Source organism: Hippoglossus hippoglossus, chromosome 10 (assembly GCF_009819705.1).
Source record: "Hippoglossus hippoglossus isolate fHipHip1 chromosome 10, fHipHip1.pri, whole genome shotgun sequence".
Lineage (NCBI taxonomy): Eukaryota > Metazoa > Chordata > Actinopteri > Pleuronectiformes > Pleuronectidae > Hippoglossus > Hippoglossus hippoglossus.
Genome location: NC_047160.1, coordinates 1,168,696 through 1,188,625, shown reverse-complemented (window position 1 = coordinate 1,188,625; position 19,930 = coordinate 1,168,696). Strand labels below are relative to the sequence as shown.

Below are 19,930 nucleotides of genomic sequence, written 5' to 3'. Positions count from 1 at the left end.
TCTCCACATCTCTCCTTTTCTCTTAACACTCTTCTTGCTTTGCTGTATTCTTCACTCTGTGTCTTAGATTTTTTTCCATGGTAGCTTAGTGCTCTCTATTGGTTCCATTTTAAACCAATCTGAGGCTACTTTCTGTGGAAAACAAGAGATCCAGTGAACTTTACCTAAAGTATTTAAGGCCTGTGTCTTGAAGTATGTGTTACAATTACTTTTAAGTTTCTGCACTGTTCAATTTTTTATTAACTGACGAAATATTTTACAGCAGTGCCCTTTAACAGTCACCTCCCACATCTATAAAGCTGTACTGCCACCTTGTGGCCATTGAGATCACTCAAAATCTATAAATTACACAATTTCTTCTAAAACAAATTCTCTGCTTCTACCTTTCATTCTATAAAAATAAACCTGCAAACATACATACATTCATATAATCAAGCGAGGGGAAAACAGAGGTGATAGCTGTACACTGGTGACAAGTCTATTGCAAACAAAATAGTTACAGCACAGTACAAAATGAGTGTGAATGGCCTGCATTTAAAGTTACTGAGTAAATGTACTCAGTTACTTTAAATGCAAGCCATTCACACTCATTTTGTAGTGCCATGCTTCACTTAAATACTTCCACTTTATCAATTACAATTCAGATGCAGCTATTTCACTTTACTTTGTTACATATACACAACAAATGATCAAAATAGGCATAATTTTAGATGAAAATGTCAAACAGTATAGATGAAATAATATATTTATGTCTATATCTATAAAATATAATATAATATATGTCATAATTACATGTTATTATTAGACAATTACTGTTTAGAATCATATTGAGGGTTGGAATGAAATGCAGCAGAACGTTTTGTTCAAATTTGTTCAAATAGTAAATATCTATTTATCGTCTATCGTCGTCTTTTCTCCCTACCTATGCTTCCATGATGCAACATAGTACCAAATAATTCAAAATATATAATGAATGTTAATTTGTACTGCTGCTGAACTTTGGTTTCTGGTGATTAATTATAAGTCTGCAGTTGAGCTCACTGCACCACCACAGTTTGGAGTTAGATGGCAGATGAAACAATCAGTGGTGCCATTTCTGTTACAGTAAATTAGTGGGGAGATATATTCTTCATCAGTTGTGCAATTAGGTATATCATGTTTATGATTATCTTTACTACTATTTACAACATTTACTATTTTATTTTTCCTGTGTGTAATCAATATGAACTGGATTGAGGCTTATCTTATTTAGCATTTTGGGGCAGTAAACAAAGCTGCTTTTGTGCTATTGTTTCTTATAAATGCTTTCACAGATGACTGCATAGGAGTTCACTAAAAGATGTTTTAAAGTCTAAACCATTTAACATAGGATTTGTGTTTTCAATGGGACAACAATGTATTTTTTAGTGATGTCAGTGTTATTTTACTGAATAAGGCCAATACCAAAACACTGCAGATAGCTAACTCACCATTGGATTCTAAACACATGTCCTCCTCATTTTTGATACAGTTTGTCCCTCTCCATCTTTGTGCCAGCTGGTGAACATTGCCACGCAAAAGCTCCTGGCAATCCACTCTGCGTTGTATGTCATTTTTCAGGAGTTCTTTGCTGATTAAGACATTTTACATGTACCTATATCCACAGGATACTGTGAATATGTAGAATGTATGTTTTTCTTGAGAAAAAAATACCCCTGTCAATTGTCATGCAAAATGTGTACAATGCAGTTTCAAAAGTGTCACAAACAATTTGTATGCTTTTATTCTGAAGGAAAACATCTCATTTCCAGGAAAGGGTCTAACGAAGGTGAACTTGACATAGTTTATTTACTTCCTCTTCTCCAAGGTAACGCAACCTGTATACACAGACATAGATGAGAATATAGAAAGAAAGATACATAGATAGATACAACTTGACTGCAACACGTCAATCACAGGTAAACCTAAACGTAGTATCTATATATAGATATATCTATATATCTATATATCTATTTATATATACGTATATATCTATATGTGTGTGTGTGTGTGTGTGTGTGTGTGTGTGTGTGTGTGTGTGTGTGTGTGTGTGTGTGTGTGTGTGTGTGTGTGTGTGTGTGTGTGTGTGTGTGTGTTAGTTTGCTTGTATGTTACATCAAAATAAGTAAATCTAATGCATGTCAATCAACTTTAAACTAAATCATTAAAAGCACCAGTGAGCAATATTTAGATCCCTCCCTTTCCCAGTGTGTAGAGGAGAAGCTACAGTGGCCCTCGGGAACATAAAAATGGAAAAAAGCCCTCATTAGAGCCAGTATTTGTGATGACTGTTCTGGGTTTACTGTAAAAACATGGTGATCCCCAACAGTGATTAAAGCAAAAACATCATTTTTGGCAGAAAGAGGTTGGTGGTTCACAGCACAGTCATTAGCAAGTCAGTCATTAGCAAGAACAAAAGAAACATAAACATGTTCCAGTGCTACATCCTTTGCTGAGTTACAGCAGCAATTCAATTCAATGCAAACATCATTATAAATATTATATGTGTTGTCCTGTCTCAAGTGCGTATGTGTGTGTGCAACTGTGTGTGTGCAGTGTGTAAAGATGCCATCAGGTGAGGGAAAGAGTGACATGGAGCGTCTGGGGGTCTTTAAAGAGATGAGCTACATCTCTGTCGGAGACAAATACACGTCACCCACCAACCGTAAGCATGAACTCTTTTTATTTCTCTGACTATCTCATAAGAAAAGCCTTTAATCGCAATTTCAGCTTGTAGCTTTATTTGATATGACAATGGGGGCTGATGGTGTGCTCTTGACAAATAGGACATGTTTATTAAATGTACGTCGAGCTGGGCCAAAGAATGTTAAGAATATTTACAGTTTCGTTTATAGGGTTAGATGATAAGCATAGACCATGCACTTTTGTCCCTTGTATAATTCCTTTTTCAAGACACACAGTATAAGACACTTCATTATTCCAACACTTTTCTGGCATAAACGGCTCTGAAAGCTATAAGCTTGTTTTTTCAGTCTCCAGCAGTAATGTGTTTTAATGCTTGGTAGAGTCCCCAGGCTGTTTTAGTAAACCTTATGGTGCAATAACAAGCAATATGCTTTTTGCTGAAAGTAAGAAATGTGTTTTTCCACAAAGTGAAAATCAATAAATCACAGACCTCACTGTTAGCCATTTGGACATGGACTGTCTTGTTTTTAGTTAGTTAGTTAGTTAGTCAGTTAGTTGGTTAATTAGTTAGTCCGTTAGTTTTATCAGAATGTCATTCTGTGCTGTGAGGTTCTATTGTTTTTAAGGAACAGGGCACCATTACCAAAATGTGAATGCTGTGTTATGCTTTTTGGTATATTTTCCTGATGCCTTTTATTTGAGTAGTGACACATAACATCAGGAAGGCACTCAGCAGGTAAAACCTTAACTATCAGCAGAGTGAGATACCATCATAGGTAATTATGTTTCTTGTGATACAGTATGACTGCTTCTAATATAGTGAAGATAAAAAATATCATTATTATCAAAACAAAAATATAGCTATGTAAATGTGATTCTAAATCCAGGTCCATTCAATGAATCAGCCTATCGTAGCCGGCAGATTCAGGCGGGCATCGCTATCCAACACTGTGCTCTGCAAAGTGGTTTTTTCGAAAAGTCCTACAAACGGATTTTTGAACGTGAAGCACTAAGTGACCCGCTGAGACTGGCCCGGCAGAACCGCATCCAGCAGGCCAAGAAGAACCTGGGCAAGGCCTTTGTCCCCTATAATGGTGTCAAGAAGCTGTGAGAAAACACACACACACACACACTCACTTATTTAACCATATACTCTGACAGCAGAAATAAATAAAGACAGGAGTTAATCTTTTGGAGAAAATAAGAGAGTGACAAATTGATCCTACAGGTGGTGCTGGAGGAACAGTGATAATATGGCATTTAGATGGTCTAAAATCAAACACAATCAGAGTCCTTCCTAGTTCAAGTTTGCTGCTGCTGCTTTATAAATGTGGTCCATCCTAATTAGTCTATGTAAGCACATAAATCGACTAAATCCACTAATCTCTGTCTGAACGTGGAGCGCACATCTCAAGAACTGTTCATCTCATCACCTTTACACTTGGACTGTGTATTGTTAAAGGCCAAGGCAGTGTCAAGTCTGGTGCGATTTAGACACACGCATTATGTAAAATATTAACTAAATTAAATAATACCTCTGTACAAACAGGCGACCAGCGCTCTGTGGTAATGGCGGCTGGGACTCATATGCATATAGGACGATTATGATCAGTACAACAGTGCGCTCATGACAACAACAACGAAAACGTATTCAGGGTTCTGTATACTAAGTCGAGCTTCACTGAACTTTGAAAAAACAGTTGAGTAGCTTTTTTGCATGGTTCTGTGGACTGGGTTCTGTGGACGGCCTTTACTCTGCCGCGGCTCAATTACTGCAGGTCAGATTTACAGTTTCAGACAGAAAACTACAACCAGCATCACCACAGATCAAGCAAACAGCCCCTTTCAAACAGGCAGGTTTAGAACAAGTACTGTGTTAGGGTATGTGTTGTATTGTATTTCCTTTTCTCATTATTAATGATCTCTGTTTGTCCTCAGTTGTGGCTCAGGTAGTTACTATGGGACTTTATCAGGGCCAGTTGAAGCCATGAGTCCTTTTACAGTTGTCCAGAAAGCCAATCTCTCACCTGGACGCAACATCATCACCTCACCTCCCAAGGAAGGCAGTGGTTACAGGTGCATGACTTAAACTCTTACAAACCTTGTTCCTAATCACTCACCAAGCACATTTTGACCTGTCATCATTTGAGTGTAAATGCATTTCTACAAAACATATCAAACACTAATTCAGATCTAAATCATATGCTGAGGCATCTGAAACATGTTTCAGGCCAGCTTTTAATAATAAAGATAGATCTGTTATAAATGTTATGTGTCATTAATACAGTGTTGCACTGTTAAGAGTTAAAGGTTCAGTGTGTAAGATTTAGGTGAAAGGGATCTATTGGAAGAAATTGAATGTAAAATAACTCTGGTGATGTTTTCACTAGTATGTTTCATCTAAATTGTATGAATTGTTGTTTTATTCACCCTAGAATGGGCCCTTTATATTTAAATACTTTATATTTACATTGGGAGTGGGTCCTCCCTACGGAGGCCGCCATGTTTTTTACAGTAGCCCAGACTGGACAAACTAAACACCTTTTGGGTTTTTATGACAACTGAAGGTTACCACAGGTTCTCTTTCATGTTTGGAAGGGGAGGGTGAGGGGAGGGGTATTCAGCTGCAACATGACACTTCACCACTTTAAGTCACTAAATTATACACATTGAACCTTTAAGATTCATATTTCATGTGCAGTTAGTCAGATGTGACCAGTTTGACTGTTTGGAATCATTAATGAGGTCACTGGACAGAGATTTGACAGTATGAATATAGTATTTTAATTAGATGAAACATTTACTTTAAGCATTAAAATTACTCTGTACAAAGGTACCGTTACTAAGTCATGATGATAATGGTAAATACCATTTTATCTTCTGCAGCTATCCCAACGTAACGCTGTCCCGATTTGAGCTGTATGCCTCAGACCCCTACGACAGAGCCAAAGAAGTACTGAAGGTAATACTTAAAGAAAAATCCAGTTTATCATTTTGGCCATCATTAAACTAATCAAAGTAGTGTGGTGGAGCAGTGAGAGAATAAGACAGGTTGTGTGCTCTTTAACCCTTCAATTTCTTGTCCCATGTTTTTATTGCTGTTTCCCAAGTCATAGCAATTCACTTGTGTGCCAAAACCAAAATAATAAGACACAATCTCCCTTCAAACTTCTCACATTTATCAGAGAAATTAGATCTTCTTTGCTTGGTCACTAACTGGATAATAGATTTACACAGTGTATTTAAAATACATTTTTCAACCTGCTATCTTTCAACTATGCAAATGTAGTGTCAAAGTTCAGTTCAAATTTGAAGGAACATTAAATGTGATACATTGTTTGCTGGTCTGTCCAAACCTTTCAAGTATTAAAAACATTGTCTGGTTAAAACTTCTGCATTGTTTTACAATCATTTCATGGTTTTATTGTGTTTTATTGTGTTTGTGTGTGTGATTCAGAGGGAGGCCGTGATCCATCGCTCCAAGTTAAGAGATGGTCCCTTCAAGCTCAACCTTCACCCCAGAGATTATTTCCAAGGGAATCCATACCACAGTAACAAGCCACTGATGCCAGCACAGAAGCCCCTCCCACCTGCACAAAATATGTCTCCTGTCCCCTTCAAGCCCCCGTCCCCTGGCAAACGGGTGACTGTCTGTCTGCTTTACTGCATTAGGTGTAAACGATGTTACATTTCTCATTAAAGTCAGTTAGTTTTACACATTGACCAGTTCCTCTGCATGTGTATGTTCACGTATGTCTTTTTAGATTGGAGGGACAAAGGCGGGAACGTTTGACCCTTATCCGTCACATTCTGCTGATCCATTCATCATTCGCCGTTCCAAACAGACCAATCAAGAGCCAATCTTTCGCCCAGCTCCTGGTCCTAAGAGCACTCCTGTGAAGAGTATCATCACCATGAATGTTAACAGGTATTATCCCTGTCTCTCTCATTAACCTTGCATCTCCTTCTGCTGTGGTTCATGAGGGGACAAAACCCCCCACCAGATATAGGTTGCTCTGTGGGTACGTCTGCAGGAGAAGGAGCAGTTCATGGCCAAGAAGACCAAGCAGCTGCAGGACCTGGCTGATGACAACTGCACACTAACAGGACTAGAACAGACCAAATAAATCTATTAAATGCAGATAATCAATAGGGAGTTAGAGAAACATAAGAGAGAAGCTGAAACATCAGTCGGACTGCTTCTTATATCCTAAGATTCAGGCAGATGGACAGGCAGGACTTAGGCTGAAAGAAATTTGTAAACAGGCTGTCCTTTGTTGTAGAGAGAAACGCAGAGTGGTCGTCCTGTTCACAAGCTTGGTCTCTGCGTCTTGCTGTTAGTTAGGGCCTGTCAGATTTAATGGCACAGTTGGTTGAATTTGAAAAATGTTCACCAGCAAGTTGCTAACTGTCTGTTGTCTGCTGTGGAACGGGATATGTAAGTTGTAGGAGCTTTAAAAGTGAAACATAACTGCAACTTTCAGGTGAAAAAAACAAAACGAGGAGCTGAAAGACATTGGTGGTAATTCTGTGTGGGTTTGTCACCGGGAGCCACAAATATCACATACACAGCTTTTATAGAAATAAATATTGTTGCAGTTTTAATTAGTAACAGTCCAAGTTTGAGACAGGGCAGTGACGCTGCGACCACTAATAAAAAACATACTAAGACACAGGGTATCGAAATCAATAAATTGATCAAAAAGTCTATAATCTTAATATGTTACAAGTTTTGTCAGCATGAGTCCTTTGAATACATTTGGATTGTCTTTGAATTTCATCCTGTCTATGATGTTGTTTTCTTGCTGTTTCAGGACCGTACACTCTGCAAACTACACCTCCAGCTTCCCAGCTGTGATGACACTCTGACTACATTACTCACACTGCACCAACACTAGCTGTGTACTGATTATGTTTGTTTTACCAGCAGGGGCCATAAGAGTCCCACAGATATGGTTTTATTCCAAAATGAAGGCGATGCAGCCATTACCATCTTCAGTGTTTTAAACCATGAATCTGTTTTTCTTTCTCTGTTTCCTTTTCTTCATAATGTATAACTGTAATATTCCAGAAAGAATGTCACACATACAGTAATAAACAAGAGGTTAGCACAATTATTATAGTCCTCAGTTCAAAAATATTTACCATGATGAGTGTTTATCGGTACAGCATGTCTTAAGTTTTCTAATAGACCTTCATGATGTTGCTTTGCAGGCTGCAAAGTGAACTGACTCAGAGTATGACCATACATATGGCAACTCTGGTTATCACAACAAATGCACAATGGAACTTGTGTGAAAACCACTTTCAGAAAGCAGGCGGCAGCAGGAGATATGGGACCTTGGCTATAGTAGATATACAACTTTAAGATTGATATTTATTGAGGATAAAAATATTTTTTCTCTTTCACATTGAATGTCCTTAAGTAAATAGCTGACCATGGAAGACAATTTCCGAAGATTGCATTGATAAGTATTTAACTAACTGATCACTTTATTAGGAACACCATACTCCCTTTACCTTTTTAATGGATCCCACAAGATGTTAGAAACGTTCCTTTTTGATTTGTTCCATGTTTACCTGACTGCATTACATCATTTCTGCAAATGTGTGTGTCAAGAAAACATTCCTAACACCATCACACCATCAGCAGCAGCCTGGACTGTTCAACTAAGGCAGGCTGAATCCATGGAATCACACTATTGATTCCAGATTGTGACTCCACCATCTGCAGCCTCAGCAGAAATCCAGCTTCATCAGACCAGGCTACGTTTTTTCAGTCTTCATCTGTGTCCACTGCAGCCTCAGTGTGTATGAAAATACCAGGAGATCAGCAGTTTCAGAAACTCAACCAAGGCCATCTGACACCAACAATCATGTCAGTCAATCACAAATGTGAGATCACATTTCTTACTGATGTTTGATGTGAACATTAACTGCATCTTCCTACCTGTCTCAATAGGATGTTATACTGCACTGTTTAATAATGGTTGAATAATTGCATCAATAAAATGGTGTATAGATTAATTGGCGAGTGTGTATTTATCTCTTCAGAAGATAGGTAGACCCAGGACTTGGTGGAGGTACTATATTTCACATATCAGGGAGAAGCCTTTGGATTATAAGGGGGGAAGTGTTGAAGGACAAATCAACAAATGGCAGCACAGAGACAATCCACCAGTATAAAGTATCAATCAATCAATCAATCAAATTTGATTTGTATAGCCCATATTCACAAATCACCATTTGTCTCATAGGGCTTTAACAGGGTGTGACATCCTCTGCCCTTAACCCTCAACAAGAGTAAGGAAAACTACTAAAAACCCTTTTAACAGGGTAAAAAGAAGGTAGAAACCTCAGAGAGAGCCACATGTGAGGGATCCCTCTCCCAGGACGGACAGAAGTGCAATAGATGCCACGTGTAAAGGAGAACATCAGAAAGATAAGAGTATTTACAGCATTGGTTAGAATAAACACTTTGTAGCATAATGGAAGGTAAATGAATTGATGGATTATTGTCAGTAATGGTCGAGTATCTGAGTAGACATATTGTACATCAAGCAGTCTTGTCGGATCCACCATCAGCTGCCACCTCGATCAGATGCCAGCAGGATACAGGATCTGCCATTACGATCACGATCTCTGATACGCAATCCACGATGTGGCCGCAGCTGAGGCCCTGGATATGAGTAGTTTCTTTGATGCACGTGACTCAGACAGGTGTGTTTTACAGAATACTCCTTATGTTCCAAGTTGTTCGTGGAAGAAAAAAAAAATATTCGCAAATGATGTGGCTGGTTCAGATTAGTTCTATTCACTGCGCATTGGAAACGGTATCACAACAAGGCTACACAATTCTCGGCGACGGTCACCATTCAGAGTGAGATTTTTTAAAGATTACATGAAGGCAAGTCTGAAACAACAGGTTGTGGGCTGGGCTAATCATGGGGTCTGAGTGACAACAAAGAATCGACAAAGCATCTTGGTAGTCTGGTAAATTGAATTCACATGTAAGTAAGAAAGCCTTTGTCACAGGTCATATTCCTGGGAAAGTTGATCTGGAGTTCTACACTGGTATCTGGTGATTTGTGTAAAATGTCACAGAGCTTAATATCATGTAGAGGACCAGGGTATCATTGCATAATCCCTGAATTACGTATAAACCAATAATAAAAAACAAAAACAAACAAAAGGAAACAGATAAAACCGAGTCGTTTTTGTTGCCAGCATCAAAAACCAAGGAAAAAAAACAACTATATCAATTTGGGTTTTATGCAACATACGGACAGTGTGACACAGCAGTAATGATCATCATACTTGCAATGGGCTTTTTGGGCCATATATTTAATAACAGCAAAATGGTCAGAGCTGATTATTAGCCTCCAGGGCAGAGTCTACAGCAGAGTTTCATTGGTTCCTATTATTCAATTTCTGTTTATTAATATTTCTTTGACACTGAATGCAAAAAAAATCAATGCAACAATAACACTTTGCTGGGTGCCATTTGATGACCACGGGATTGTATCACCTAGTCCCTAAAACAGTTAACACATTAGAAAACACAAAAGGTACTGAAACGTGAAATCTGAACTCAGATTAAAGCCCCTACAAGGAGTTTTTAACCGGTTATGAAACGGTCTTGTGTTAATATTGCTGCCTTTTATGACGTACAACAGCAAATGAGACAATCAGGGGAATTTTATGTATCTTTGTTTTGATATGAATATGTTGATGAATCTTGAATCTTGGTTCAAACCAAAGTTAGGGATTATGCAGACCCTGATCTAGAGAAGATGGAACTTTATCTAGGTGCATTTGGAAAATATCAAAATAAATAAATAAAGTAGACATATTTTCTTCTACATATTACTCTCTTTTAAACGCCAGCAGGACTATTAAGATAAGAACTGATTCATAAAATTAAATAAAAAAGGTACTTCCTGAGGAATTACATCTTAAATAGATGATGTCATGAAAAGCCAAATTCGGGATATTACTCTATGAACTGTGGGCTGTATCATATAGCGTCACTAGAAAGTATGGTTGAGTGAGTTGTACAACTAATATGACTACACGATGAAAACTAATTTATCGTATTTATAGAAGATTATTTTTGGAATGTCATTTCAAATATTGTGTGTATTGACGTGGAGAGAATGAGTTTTAGATCTGTGATCTGTGTTGTTGTTCTTGTTCAGGGGGAAAAAAATTAGTGGTGCTACATCTGTACATCAGGGGACGATCTTTGTTTGAGTTCCCCTTCCCACAATGCTCAGCGGCACATCTATAAATCTGTGCGTGACTTCCGCTCTCTCTCTCTCACTGCTGCTGCCGAGATGTCCTGAGGTTCACTGTGGTGAGTATCCGAGCTCTTTTAGTGCATGGCGGCAAACCACGGAGTGAATGCTGTTACCTTTCCAGTAGTGCAGCAGTGTTATCATGTGTTAGTGCTGTTATGTAAAGACATGTGACGTTATTGAGCTCAGGCGAGTTTTTTGTGAAGTCTCAACAATGAGCGACCAGACGGAGCGTGCGCAGCGTAGAGCACGTGGTCTCAGTGAAGGGCTGCAGTCGGCCTGAGTAGTTGGAACCACTCTTAAGACTAACTACGAGTTTATTTGATGTATTGAATGGTTTTACTCTGATTCTTCATCGATCAACTATCAGGATCAACTCCAAGCCTTAAGAGCAACGGTTTAGTTGCCTGGTTGTGGAATATCTTGCACATATGTACCGTATAAAACAAAAACTCTAAACATTTACAAACGCACACGTTTATAGTTGTGAAGAACTACATTATGTCCCTGGTTCTTGCTACATGACTAACTGCTCAGAACTTAAATGCCTGAGTTTTGCTCTAATGTGACATTCATGTTGTTTGCAGAGATGGTGTCCTGTCTTGGACAAACGTGGCACTAGCAGCTATACGATGGAGCTGCTGACCTGCTTTGCCCTTTGATGCACAAGGTAAAAATACGGCACTATTGGCAACCATGATTTAGAGACTATGAGGGGTTTGTTTCTTGGGTTGGACCCTGGCTCCCCCTAGCCACTTTTCCAGTTACTGTAGCAGAACACGTGGTGTTCTCTCTCCCCCCCAGCACTCAGTCAGCTGACCAGGCGATCTGTCTGGCCCAGTGTTACAGTGCTGGTAGAGGAAGTCTCTGTTCTTGGTCTTTGCTCGGCAGGTTCTGTTTTAGAGTCTGCTGCTGCTCAGCTGCTGCAGAGCGTGGCCCAACGAGAGTGGCCTGTTCTGACTCACCAGCAGGACAGGCCTAGTGTAGGGCCGCACATTTATATACTGACACCAGCGGGGTGCTGTTCAGATCCATGAGACATGCAACGCACAATGTTGCTCAGTATCTTACTTGGACCAGAACTTATGATTCCTAACACGAATTTGAAATGCCCCATTAACATTGTGAACAGGTCTATCTTGTACCCAATTTGTGATCTTTTGGCCAACTGTATCAATTGATAAATCATGATGTACTCTACATCGTGTTGACGGTCAGCCATGCCCAACACCAACAGAGAATTGAAACATTTTTGATTAAATGGTGCATTCATTTAGTTTACTAGGATCAGATGTGTGCATGCAATTGTTGTGGTTACATTTAATTGCTGTAGCTATGTAGACTTGTTATTATGCCGATTTTTTCCCATTTTACTTATTTAGTCTTAAGATGTTGAAGTCCAAAAAATGATTATGGCACATTTCCATTAAACAAAAATGAAGTATTCAACAAAGGGTCCAAAACCAAAGACTCAAATAGCAAAATTGTACTGTGAAATTGATTTGAGTGGTCAAGACTAGAAAAGCCCGTAGACAAATGGTGATATGTGAAAATGGGCTATACAAATATAATGTTTAAAAAGCACTATATAATTAAACAGCCCATTTCTGACTTGACAATAGAAATGGACAAAGATATGTGGCTGTGAGTGTCTGAACGTCCATTGCTTTCTTTCAGGCAGAGCCTCAGAGCTGCTGGACAGTCATGCTGCAGACTGACTGAGGTGAGTGACAGAAGCATTTGAATCAACAGATCGATGACATTTAAAGGACAAACCAAAGTTGAGGTGTTTAATAGGGTTGAGATCTGGTAACTGCAACAGTCATGGCATTTTCATAACCAGATCATTCAGTGACTCCTCGTGTCCTAAACTGAGACCGTGTCTCATTATTCAGATTTTCTTCAATTTGTTTCCCTTTAATTTGTCTCATCTGCATTATAATCATTTATATTCCATGCTGTGATGACAGAACATTATAACACATCATGCTGACAAAACCGTGGTGACTTGTAAGACCTGAGCATAGCTGGCTGTCAGCAATAATCTGCTGCAAAGTTCAAGTTTCACCCACTGCTTTTCATTTCTCTACAGGAGCACGGTGAGCAGCAGGCCTCTAGGGGGCAGCAAAGGTATGGGACATGCTGGTGATGTGCACCATTTTGTATTTATTGTGGTGAAAAGCTGTGAACCCAATCGTGTACTGCCATGGCTGAGACTTTATTCTTGCTTGTGGAATCGTAATATTGGGAGAGAAACTCAGAATTTTGGCACAGGTGCAAGTAAAACTATTTACTAGAATCTGACTAAAGATCCTGATACATACTTTGTGAAAATACCTATTGCATTCACTTGTCCATGAGCTGTTTAGTAATTATTTTTCTGTGTTTCTAGTGTTCTCATTGACAACCTGCTGGGCTGCTCTGGGCGAGTGGGTAAGTATCGTTCGAAGGCTGCCGACAGTCATCAGTACACAATGATTCAGTCATGTCTGCTCAACTGGATTAAAGCTGTAGATAGACTCTGTTGTGTTAATTGTCAGAACCCACATTATCTACATTTATAGGTAATAAGGCCAATATGAGGATACTGAAATATAAAACCTGTGGTATTTGTTCAACTGCATCATAAATTTTGTACGAATGTTGGAATAAAATTTGATATTGCTCCACCTCAAGTCCAGTTGTGTTTTATTGTGATGGCAAAAAGTTCTTTAGACCTTTTCTCCAAGGTTTAGAGGATAAATCTGATGTACCACGGGTTGAGGTAAAATAAACTGATCTTGATTATGAACATGTCACTGTCTGGTTACACTAAGTTTTTGGACAGCCATGCTATCAACTGTATACAGCACTTATTAAACAACATTGTTGATCCAGAGGGCTGCACCTTTTTTATTTTATCAAATTTTTTATGGAATAAAATATTGACTTTATTTAAAATTAAATGTCATTTAGATTCAAAGCAAGAACCTCAAGGCATTCCACAACAAAGATTGCCCAGTCTGAACTGCTTATGTGCCTTTACAGTCCCATACAAAATTTCTCCTAAATATACATTCAAAGAAACGAAAGATTTGAAACTCCAATAAGATTCAATCAGAAAATATATAATCTGCAACTGAAAACTAGGACTCCAAATATTAAAACATGTATGAAAATCAATATTTTATTTAATCCTCTTCCAGAACTGAATCATTAACCGAAAAGCCTTTGGGTAAATTGTATTTTTCAAAGTTCAAGATCAAAACTTGATTATGACTATTGGCCTGAATTTGGCTCCATAGTACTGCAGTTAAAACAGAAACACGCCGTCAAATCTTCAGATGATAGTCGGCTTTTTTCCCCGTTCAGCTTGCACAGCCACCATCCTTAAGACAAGTCAACGCACATTACGAAAATCAACATTTATATAATCGATGTCAACATGTCAACCCAACCATGTTCAGTGGTGCATTACAAAAAAGTAATGTAATGATGTCCGCAAAACTGTTAGCCCTTGATCATGGGACAGACTGCAGTCTCTTCTCAGATGTCGATGTCCTGACAGTGGTATGGGAGCAGGAGCTTTGAGATGTAGGATGTGGCGAGACCATCTGGTGCCTTTCACACTGACAAGAATTTAAACATTTATCCTGTAATGAGAAATGATCTGAGTTTGGAAATTAAGCTTAATTCTACAACTTGATTAATTTATAAAGTTTCAGACCAGAATCAGATGACTCCAAGGCTTTTTGCATGAGTTTTAACTGAAGATGCCATATGATCAAGATGAGAAATATAAGATGCTGTGGTCCAATTATAAAAACTTTTATAAGTTTTATTGTTGAAAGTTGGCAGCCATCCATGATTTAATGTCATGAAGACAGTTGAGATCAGTTTGATTTTTATAGTTATTTGGTTCAAGGGGGAGGTAGATCTGTGTATCAACGCAACAGTGAATGGATGTATTGTGTTTTTATGCCACCTCACCGGCCACAGCCAGTGACCAGAGGCATGTTTTCGGGTTGTCCGACTGTCCATCCCATTACCATGAACGTGATATCTCAAGAATGCCTTTAGGGGATTTCCCCAAATTTTGTACAAATATATACTTTGACTCAAGGATAGACTGATTAGATTTTGTTGGTCAAAGGTCACTGTGACCTCACAAAGCACAATTTTCGTCTTGTGAAGATATTTCTGGTCGCCTTCAAGGAATCCTTTGATATTTTTGCCCAAACATTCACTTGATTTTAGTAGCCAAAGGTCACGGTGGGCTCACAAAGTATGTTTATGATGTGCTTTGAACATGATATCTTAAGATCAGCTTGAGGGAATGTCTTCAAATTTGGTACAAACTTTCACTTGGATTAAAAGATTAACTGATACGATTTTGGTGCCTGGAGGTCAAGGTCACAGTGACCTCATTTAGCTGTGAATGTGACAAATTAGGACTGGCACAATTCACTTGGACTCACTGATAAATTGATTCGATTTCAGTGGTCAAAGGTCACGGTGGCTTCAGAAAACATGTTTTGGGCCTCTTGAATGTGATATCTCTAGACTGCTTGAGGGAATTTCTTCAACTCTTGATCAGAGTTACTAATGGAGACACCAAAGGACCTGTTGGATAAATATGAAGAAAACCAGTTTAAAGCCGAACCGGAGACCCCCGCCCATTTGTTCAGTCTATTGAAAGTGATCAAAAGTTGCAGTCAGAAGCAGTAGGACAGTGCAGTTACCTGATGTGGCAGCTAGATGGAGGTCATTAGTTATCTTCAGTAATGCAGATTCAGTACTGCAGAGAGATCTGAAACCACACTGACATTTTTCAAAAATGGGGTAACGTGGCTGGTATCCAGGGAACTATTGATAATTGAGAGAATACTGGGGCTGAATGTGCCAAGAACCTATTTGAAGAGCTGAGAAGGAATAATGTCAAGAGAACTGGAGGACATCTTCATGAAGTTAAGGTAAAGAAATGGCACTGAAAGAATTTAGAGCTGTTGTGTTTCCAGTGGGGATGGACAGACTATTTACAGGGGGAATAATACTAGCTCTGATGTCAATTACTTTGTCTCGGAAAAAATGTAACAAATTCTTAGATGTAGAAACAGATGCTTCTTAGCAGGGGGTGGAAGTGGATTGTGGTGACAGATTTGAACACAAAAAGTAGTGAAAATATGGGATTTTCTAATATCAGAAAAGTGCTCTGGCATTTTTGACAGCCAGCAGGTATTTGTCCAACAAATGCTTCAGAATTTGAAATAAGATTTGCAATCTATCCCGCTTCCATTTTCGCTCTGCCTTTCTGCCTTCTCTTCTTATTTCTTTGGTGTTGTTATTAAACAATGGTGTGACCAAGGGCTTATGCTTTTTAATTTTCAGTGGAGCAACAGAGTCACTTCTTCTGTGGTTGCAGAAGATGGTGTAGCCTCAATGCTGGTGGTAGTGGGATCCTCTCTATGGGCATCTACAAACCTAAAGGCAGTGGAGGATTTTAAAACGCAGAAAAGCAGAAAAGCAGAAAAGCAGACCAACGGGAAAAGAGTGACTCAAGTTTAGATTAAAAAGGTGACAATCTTCTTCCACAGGATTGGAAATGGAGAGACCTGAGAACTGAATCTAGGGTATGGCACTTTACATGGGTAAGGTGCTTCACTGATTGTTTAAGATCAAAGGATTCAATTAAGTTTATATATATATATATATCACAGGTCATGGCTTCAGTGGGAATACAAATGTTTTAAAATCTAGAATGAGAATACTGTCTTATTTTGGAGAGACGTTGGAGAGAAGATCTGAGAATTCATTAATGAAATAAATATTGGTTTTATGGGCTCTGGATGGACGGATTGACAGATAGACAGAGAGTACTTTATTGATCCCAATAAAGTACTATCGATACGATCACAAACAAAAGAATAAAGTGACAGAAAGACGCAAATTCAACTAAACACAACGGGAGCTGCTGTAACCTGGCTGCCACCTAGCACGGTGCCATCCTCAGGTCTAGGAGGCAGAAAACTGATGGCGTGCTGTCTATTACAAAAGCCAAGAATTTAAAACATGAAAAAGAACCTTGGGAAATATTAGGGCACTTAATGGAATCTTTGTGAATTACAGCAACTCCGCCTCCTTGTCCATGTAACCGTGGCTGTTAAAAGTGAGAGACACCAGTGATGAGGAAGCAGTTTAGATTTTGGGACATAATATAAAATCTTGAAGACAAAATTTGGAGGGGAGTAGAGACAGCATTACAGTGCTTTTAATTGTCATAGTAAACTGAACGGGATGGTTTTTGGACAAACCTTAGCTTTATGCTTAGGCAGATAGGAATCTTATCCACAGGTAGGAGTAGCTGGGAGCAAATCAGCCAGTATTCAGTCCAGTCTCAGGAGCCGGTTCCTATCTGTTATAGCCAGACCACACGGGGGAGCTGGTGAGTCAGGGAGTTTGCGGGATGAAGATTGTGACATACAGGAGGAACTGTAATTTGTTGCAGGTGTTGCAGTCCGGCAGGAAGATGTAGTGTGCAGTCACTTATTGATGGTTTTATGAACCACGAAGAATGTGTATCTGTTAAAAGACGAGCACCAAGGCCGTCTGGTCAAAACAGACTACATACTCTGAATCCTTTTCAGTGGGGTATTAAACATTGGTTTAAGAATTGTAATGATATATATATATATATTTATGTGTGTAATCCATACATGCCAACTCACTATGAAGCCATTATATTTACTTGGATCATCTGTTAGGAGCAAACCAGATGCATGATCTGGTGTCATCCTCCAATCACCACCACTCCCTAGCACACTTCTAACTGCTTACATACAGTCAAGTTCTACATTGAAATACTATGCCAAAATCAGATTTGATGTGAATACATTTGAAGCTACTGTACACTTCAATTCATTACTTGTACTGCAAGGGTAACACAAAATAGTGAACAATGAAGGCGGATCTCCTTGCATCTTTCCCTTGAAAGTTGAAAAGGGGTGAAATTTATGTTTGTGTGGACGGATGAACTTCTGCCGCAAACTAAAAACACACCTCTTCCGACTATACCTTGAATAAAATTTTAAACAAACAATTTAGTAGCACTTAAATGGCACTTACTTATAGCACTTTGTAGTTTTGCTTTTTTGAAGAAATTGTACTTTCTTGATTCTTGTTGTTCTGGGTTTGTACCCTCGTGGTTGAATGCACTTATTGTAAGTCGCTTTGGATAAAAGCGTCAGCTAAATGAAATGTAATGTAATGTAATAATGAACTAACCTCGAAATCATTTGTAACTCAAAATCCCAAACCCAAAACCTTCCAAGACTTATTAAAAATCCCCATCAATCCTTATTTAACTTGTCAAATGTGTTTTCTGTAAGAGAGAGCAGAGAAGGCTGCTACTGGGGTGTTTTCTTGGCAGCTCATGGACCAACCATCGGACGTTGTCTGAAGATGACCACCCCTCACAAATCTTAGGACCTCAGTAAACATCCACACTGACTAAAGTGACAGGTTGAAAAAGTCCAGTGGATCGTTATTTCTGGGGCTCAATGTCATTGGAGCCCAATTAAATGTATTTGAAAAGCTCAAATAAGTGGTTGGGACCTAGTATTTTTGAACAATAGTTTGGCCTACATGTTTAGCCAAATCCTGACCCCATGTTTCTTTGTTCTGGAGACAGAGGAGAGCCTCCAGAACTCAGTCCCCAGGGTGCTTCAACTTCACACCTAGGTGTTAAAACTGCCCCTGGACACAACTTTCAACCTCTATTGGTCACTGTGAGCCCCATGACCCACGAGGTCACCAGGCCAATATAAGCCCGGTTCCCTCTCTTTTCTCTCTCTTTCTACTCACTTCCCCTGGAGGAGAGGTGGGTATCTGTCTTTCTTATCACCTCTACACTGTCAAGAACTCCATATCCTTCAACTTTGCTAGCTACTGATGTGGTAATTTTGGTTATAGTTATTCATTTAATTATTAATCAGAGTTCGAAATTTGTAGTAAGTACTTTCATTTGACTTAATCACTAAATTGGCTATGTTTTCTCTTCCTTTGAAGGGTGGTGCCCCGAGGTAGCTTTAATGTAAATTAAAGTTATTATTTAATATTAATATAAAATATTTTTCTGACAGCCAAATTTATTGAATAACCAAAGGTACACCATTTAATGGTACGCTAAAGGTACAATAATCACAACAAAGTGCCAGCATTTGTCCATGAGGTCTCTTTTTACAGTACTACACTGGTGAGCCTTCTGATCCAGGAGGTTAAATAGCTGCTCTAATTTCTTCTTCAAAGGATCCATCCAGCCTCTCCACTTTGATCTAAACATATTTTGCCAAGACTGAGCAAGTTCAGCTCGTAAAAAATAAAGTTTTGAATAGAAGTTTTTTTCGGACTTTTCTGCATTTCTAGTATTATTTGGTTCAATTGTCATTAATCTGTTCATAAACTAAACTAAATCAGGCCATCGACCAGTTTCTAGTACATAATAATAGATCCAGTAGTCTGCACATTGCATTTCTTATGTTTAAACACATTTCTAAAAGCAGTGCTGTGCCTAAGTCCAGTCTCACAGAGAAGCTAATGGCTGACACTCGTAATAATAATCGTTATTCCTGGGACTGCACTAGTCGGTGCATTTATTGGATCAAACTCCTATTAGCATTAATATAAACCTAACACATCAATTGTCATGGTAATTTCCACTCTTTTTCTATGTTGTTTTGGAAAAGAAATCACCAAAAAAAAATGTCCTTCTTGCAAATTCATGACATTATAATCTCAAGGGAAGACGAGTTCCTGGGGATCATTGCAGTTACCACACTTCGGCCAGACATGGTCCTGGTGTCGGGGTATACCAAGCATTTGGTGTTGCTTGAGCTGACTGTCCCTTGGGAAGACGGTGAGCAAAGAATGCTGACCTGGTAGCTGAGTGCCAGAGGAACAGGTGGAAAGCTTGCTGTAATGTATGGGCTTTGCGG

The 19,930-nt window shown here is 38.9% G+C and overlaps 1 protein-coding gene, 1 long non-coding RNA gene and 1 other non-coding gene across 4 annotated transcripts; all 3 read left to right on the top strand.

Moving 5' to 3' along the window:
- The first annotated feature begins 1,834 nt into the window (after positions 1-1,834).
- c10h4orf47 (chromosome 10 C4orf47 homolog) lies at positions 1,835-8,065 on the top strand. Of its 2 annotated transcripts, XM_034598816.1 has the most exons (8): positions 1,835-1,937; positions 2,575-2,683; positions 3,552-3,771; positions 4,603-4,740; positions 5,551-5,626; positions 6,122-6,307; positions 6,429-6,592; positions 7,479-8,063. In XM_034598816.1, the coding sequence occupies exons 2-8, from the start codon at positions 2,584-2,586 to the stop codon at positions 7,531-7,533; spliced, it is 939 nt and encodes a 312-aa protein (XP_034454707.1). In that variant the 5' UTR covers positions 1,835-1,937; positions 2,575-2,583; the 3' UTR covers positions 7,534-8,063. The 2 variants fall into 2 exon arrangements, with proteins under 2 accessions (XP_034454707.1, XP_034454708.1); XM_034598817.1 differs by lacking the exon at positions 4,603-4,740 and having other exon boundaries at positions 7,479-8,065.
- A 3,367-nt stretch (positions 8,066-11,432) lies between these two features.
- LOC117769713 lies at positions 11,433-13,628 on the top strand. The gene is made up of 4 exons (XR_004615276.1): positions 11,433-11,631; positions 12,639-12,684; positions 13,054-13,091; positions 13,354-13,628. It is a non-coding gene; the product is annotated as an uncharacterized LOC117769713 (long non-coding RNA).
- LOC117769889 lies at positions 11,761-11,959 on the top strand. The gene has a single exon (XR_004615342.1). It is a non-coding gene; the product is annotated as a small nucleolar RNA SNORA74 (small nucleolar RNA).
- Positions 13,629-19,930: the final 6,302 nt, after the last annotated feature.

Coding starts and splice junctions, on each gene's coding strand:
- c10h4orf47 (XM_034598816.1), top strand. CDS start 2,584: ATGCCATCAGGTGAGGGAAAGAGTGACATGGAGCGTCTGGGGGTCTTT. Junction 2,684..3,551: donor ATACACGTCACCCACCAACC/GTAAGCATGAAC, acceptor TTCTAAATCCAG/GTCCATTCAATGAATCAGCC. Junction 6,593..7,478: donor ATCACCATGAATGTTAACAG/GTATTATCCCTG, acceptor TTGCTGTTTCAG/GACCGTACACTCTGCAAACT.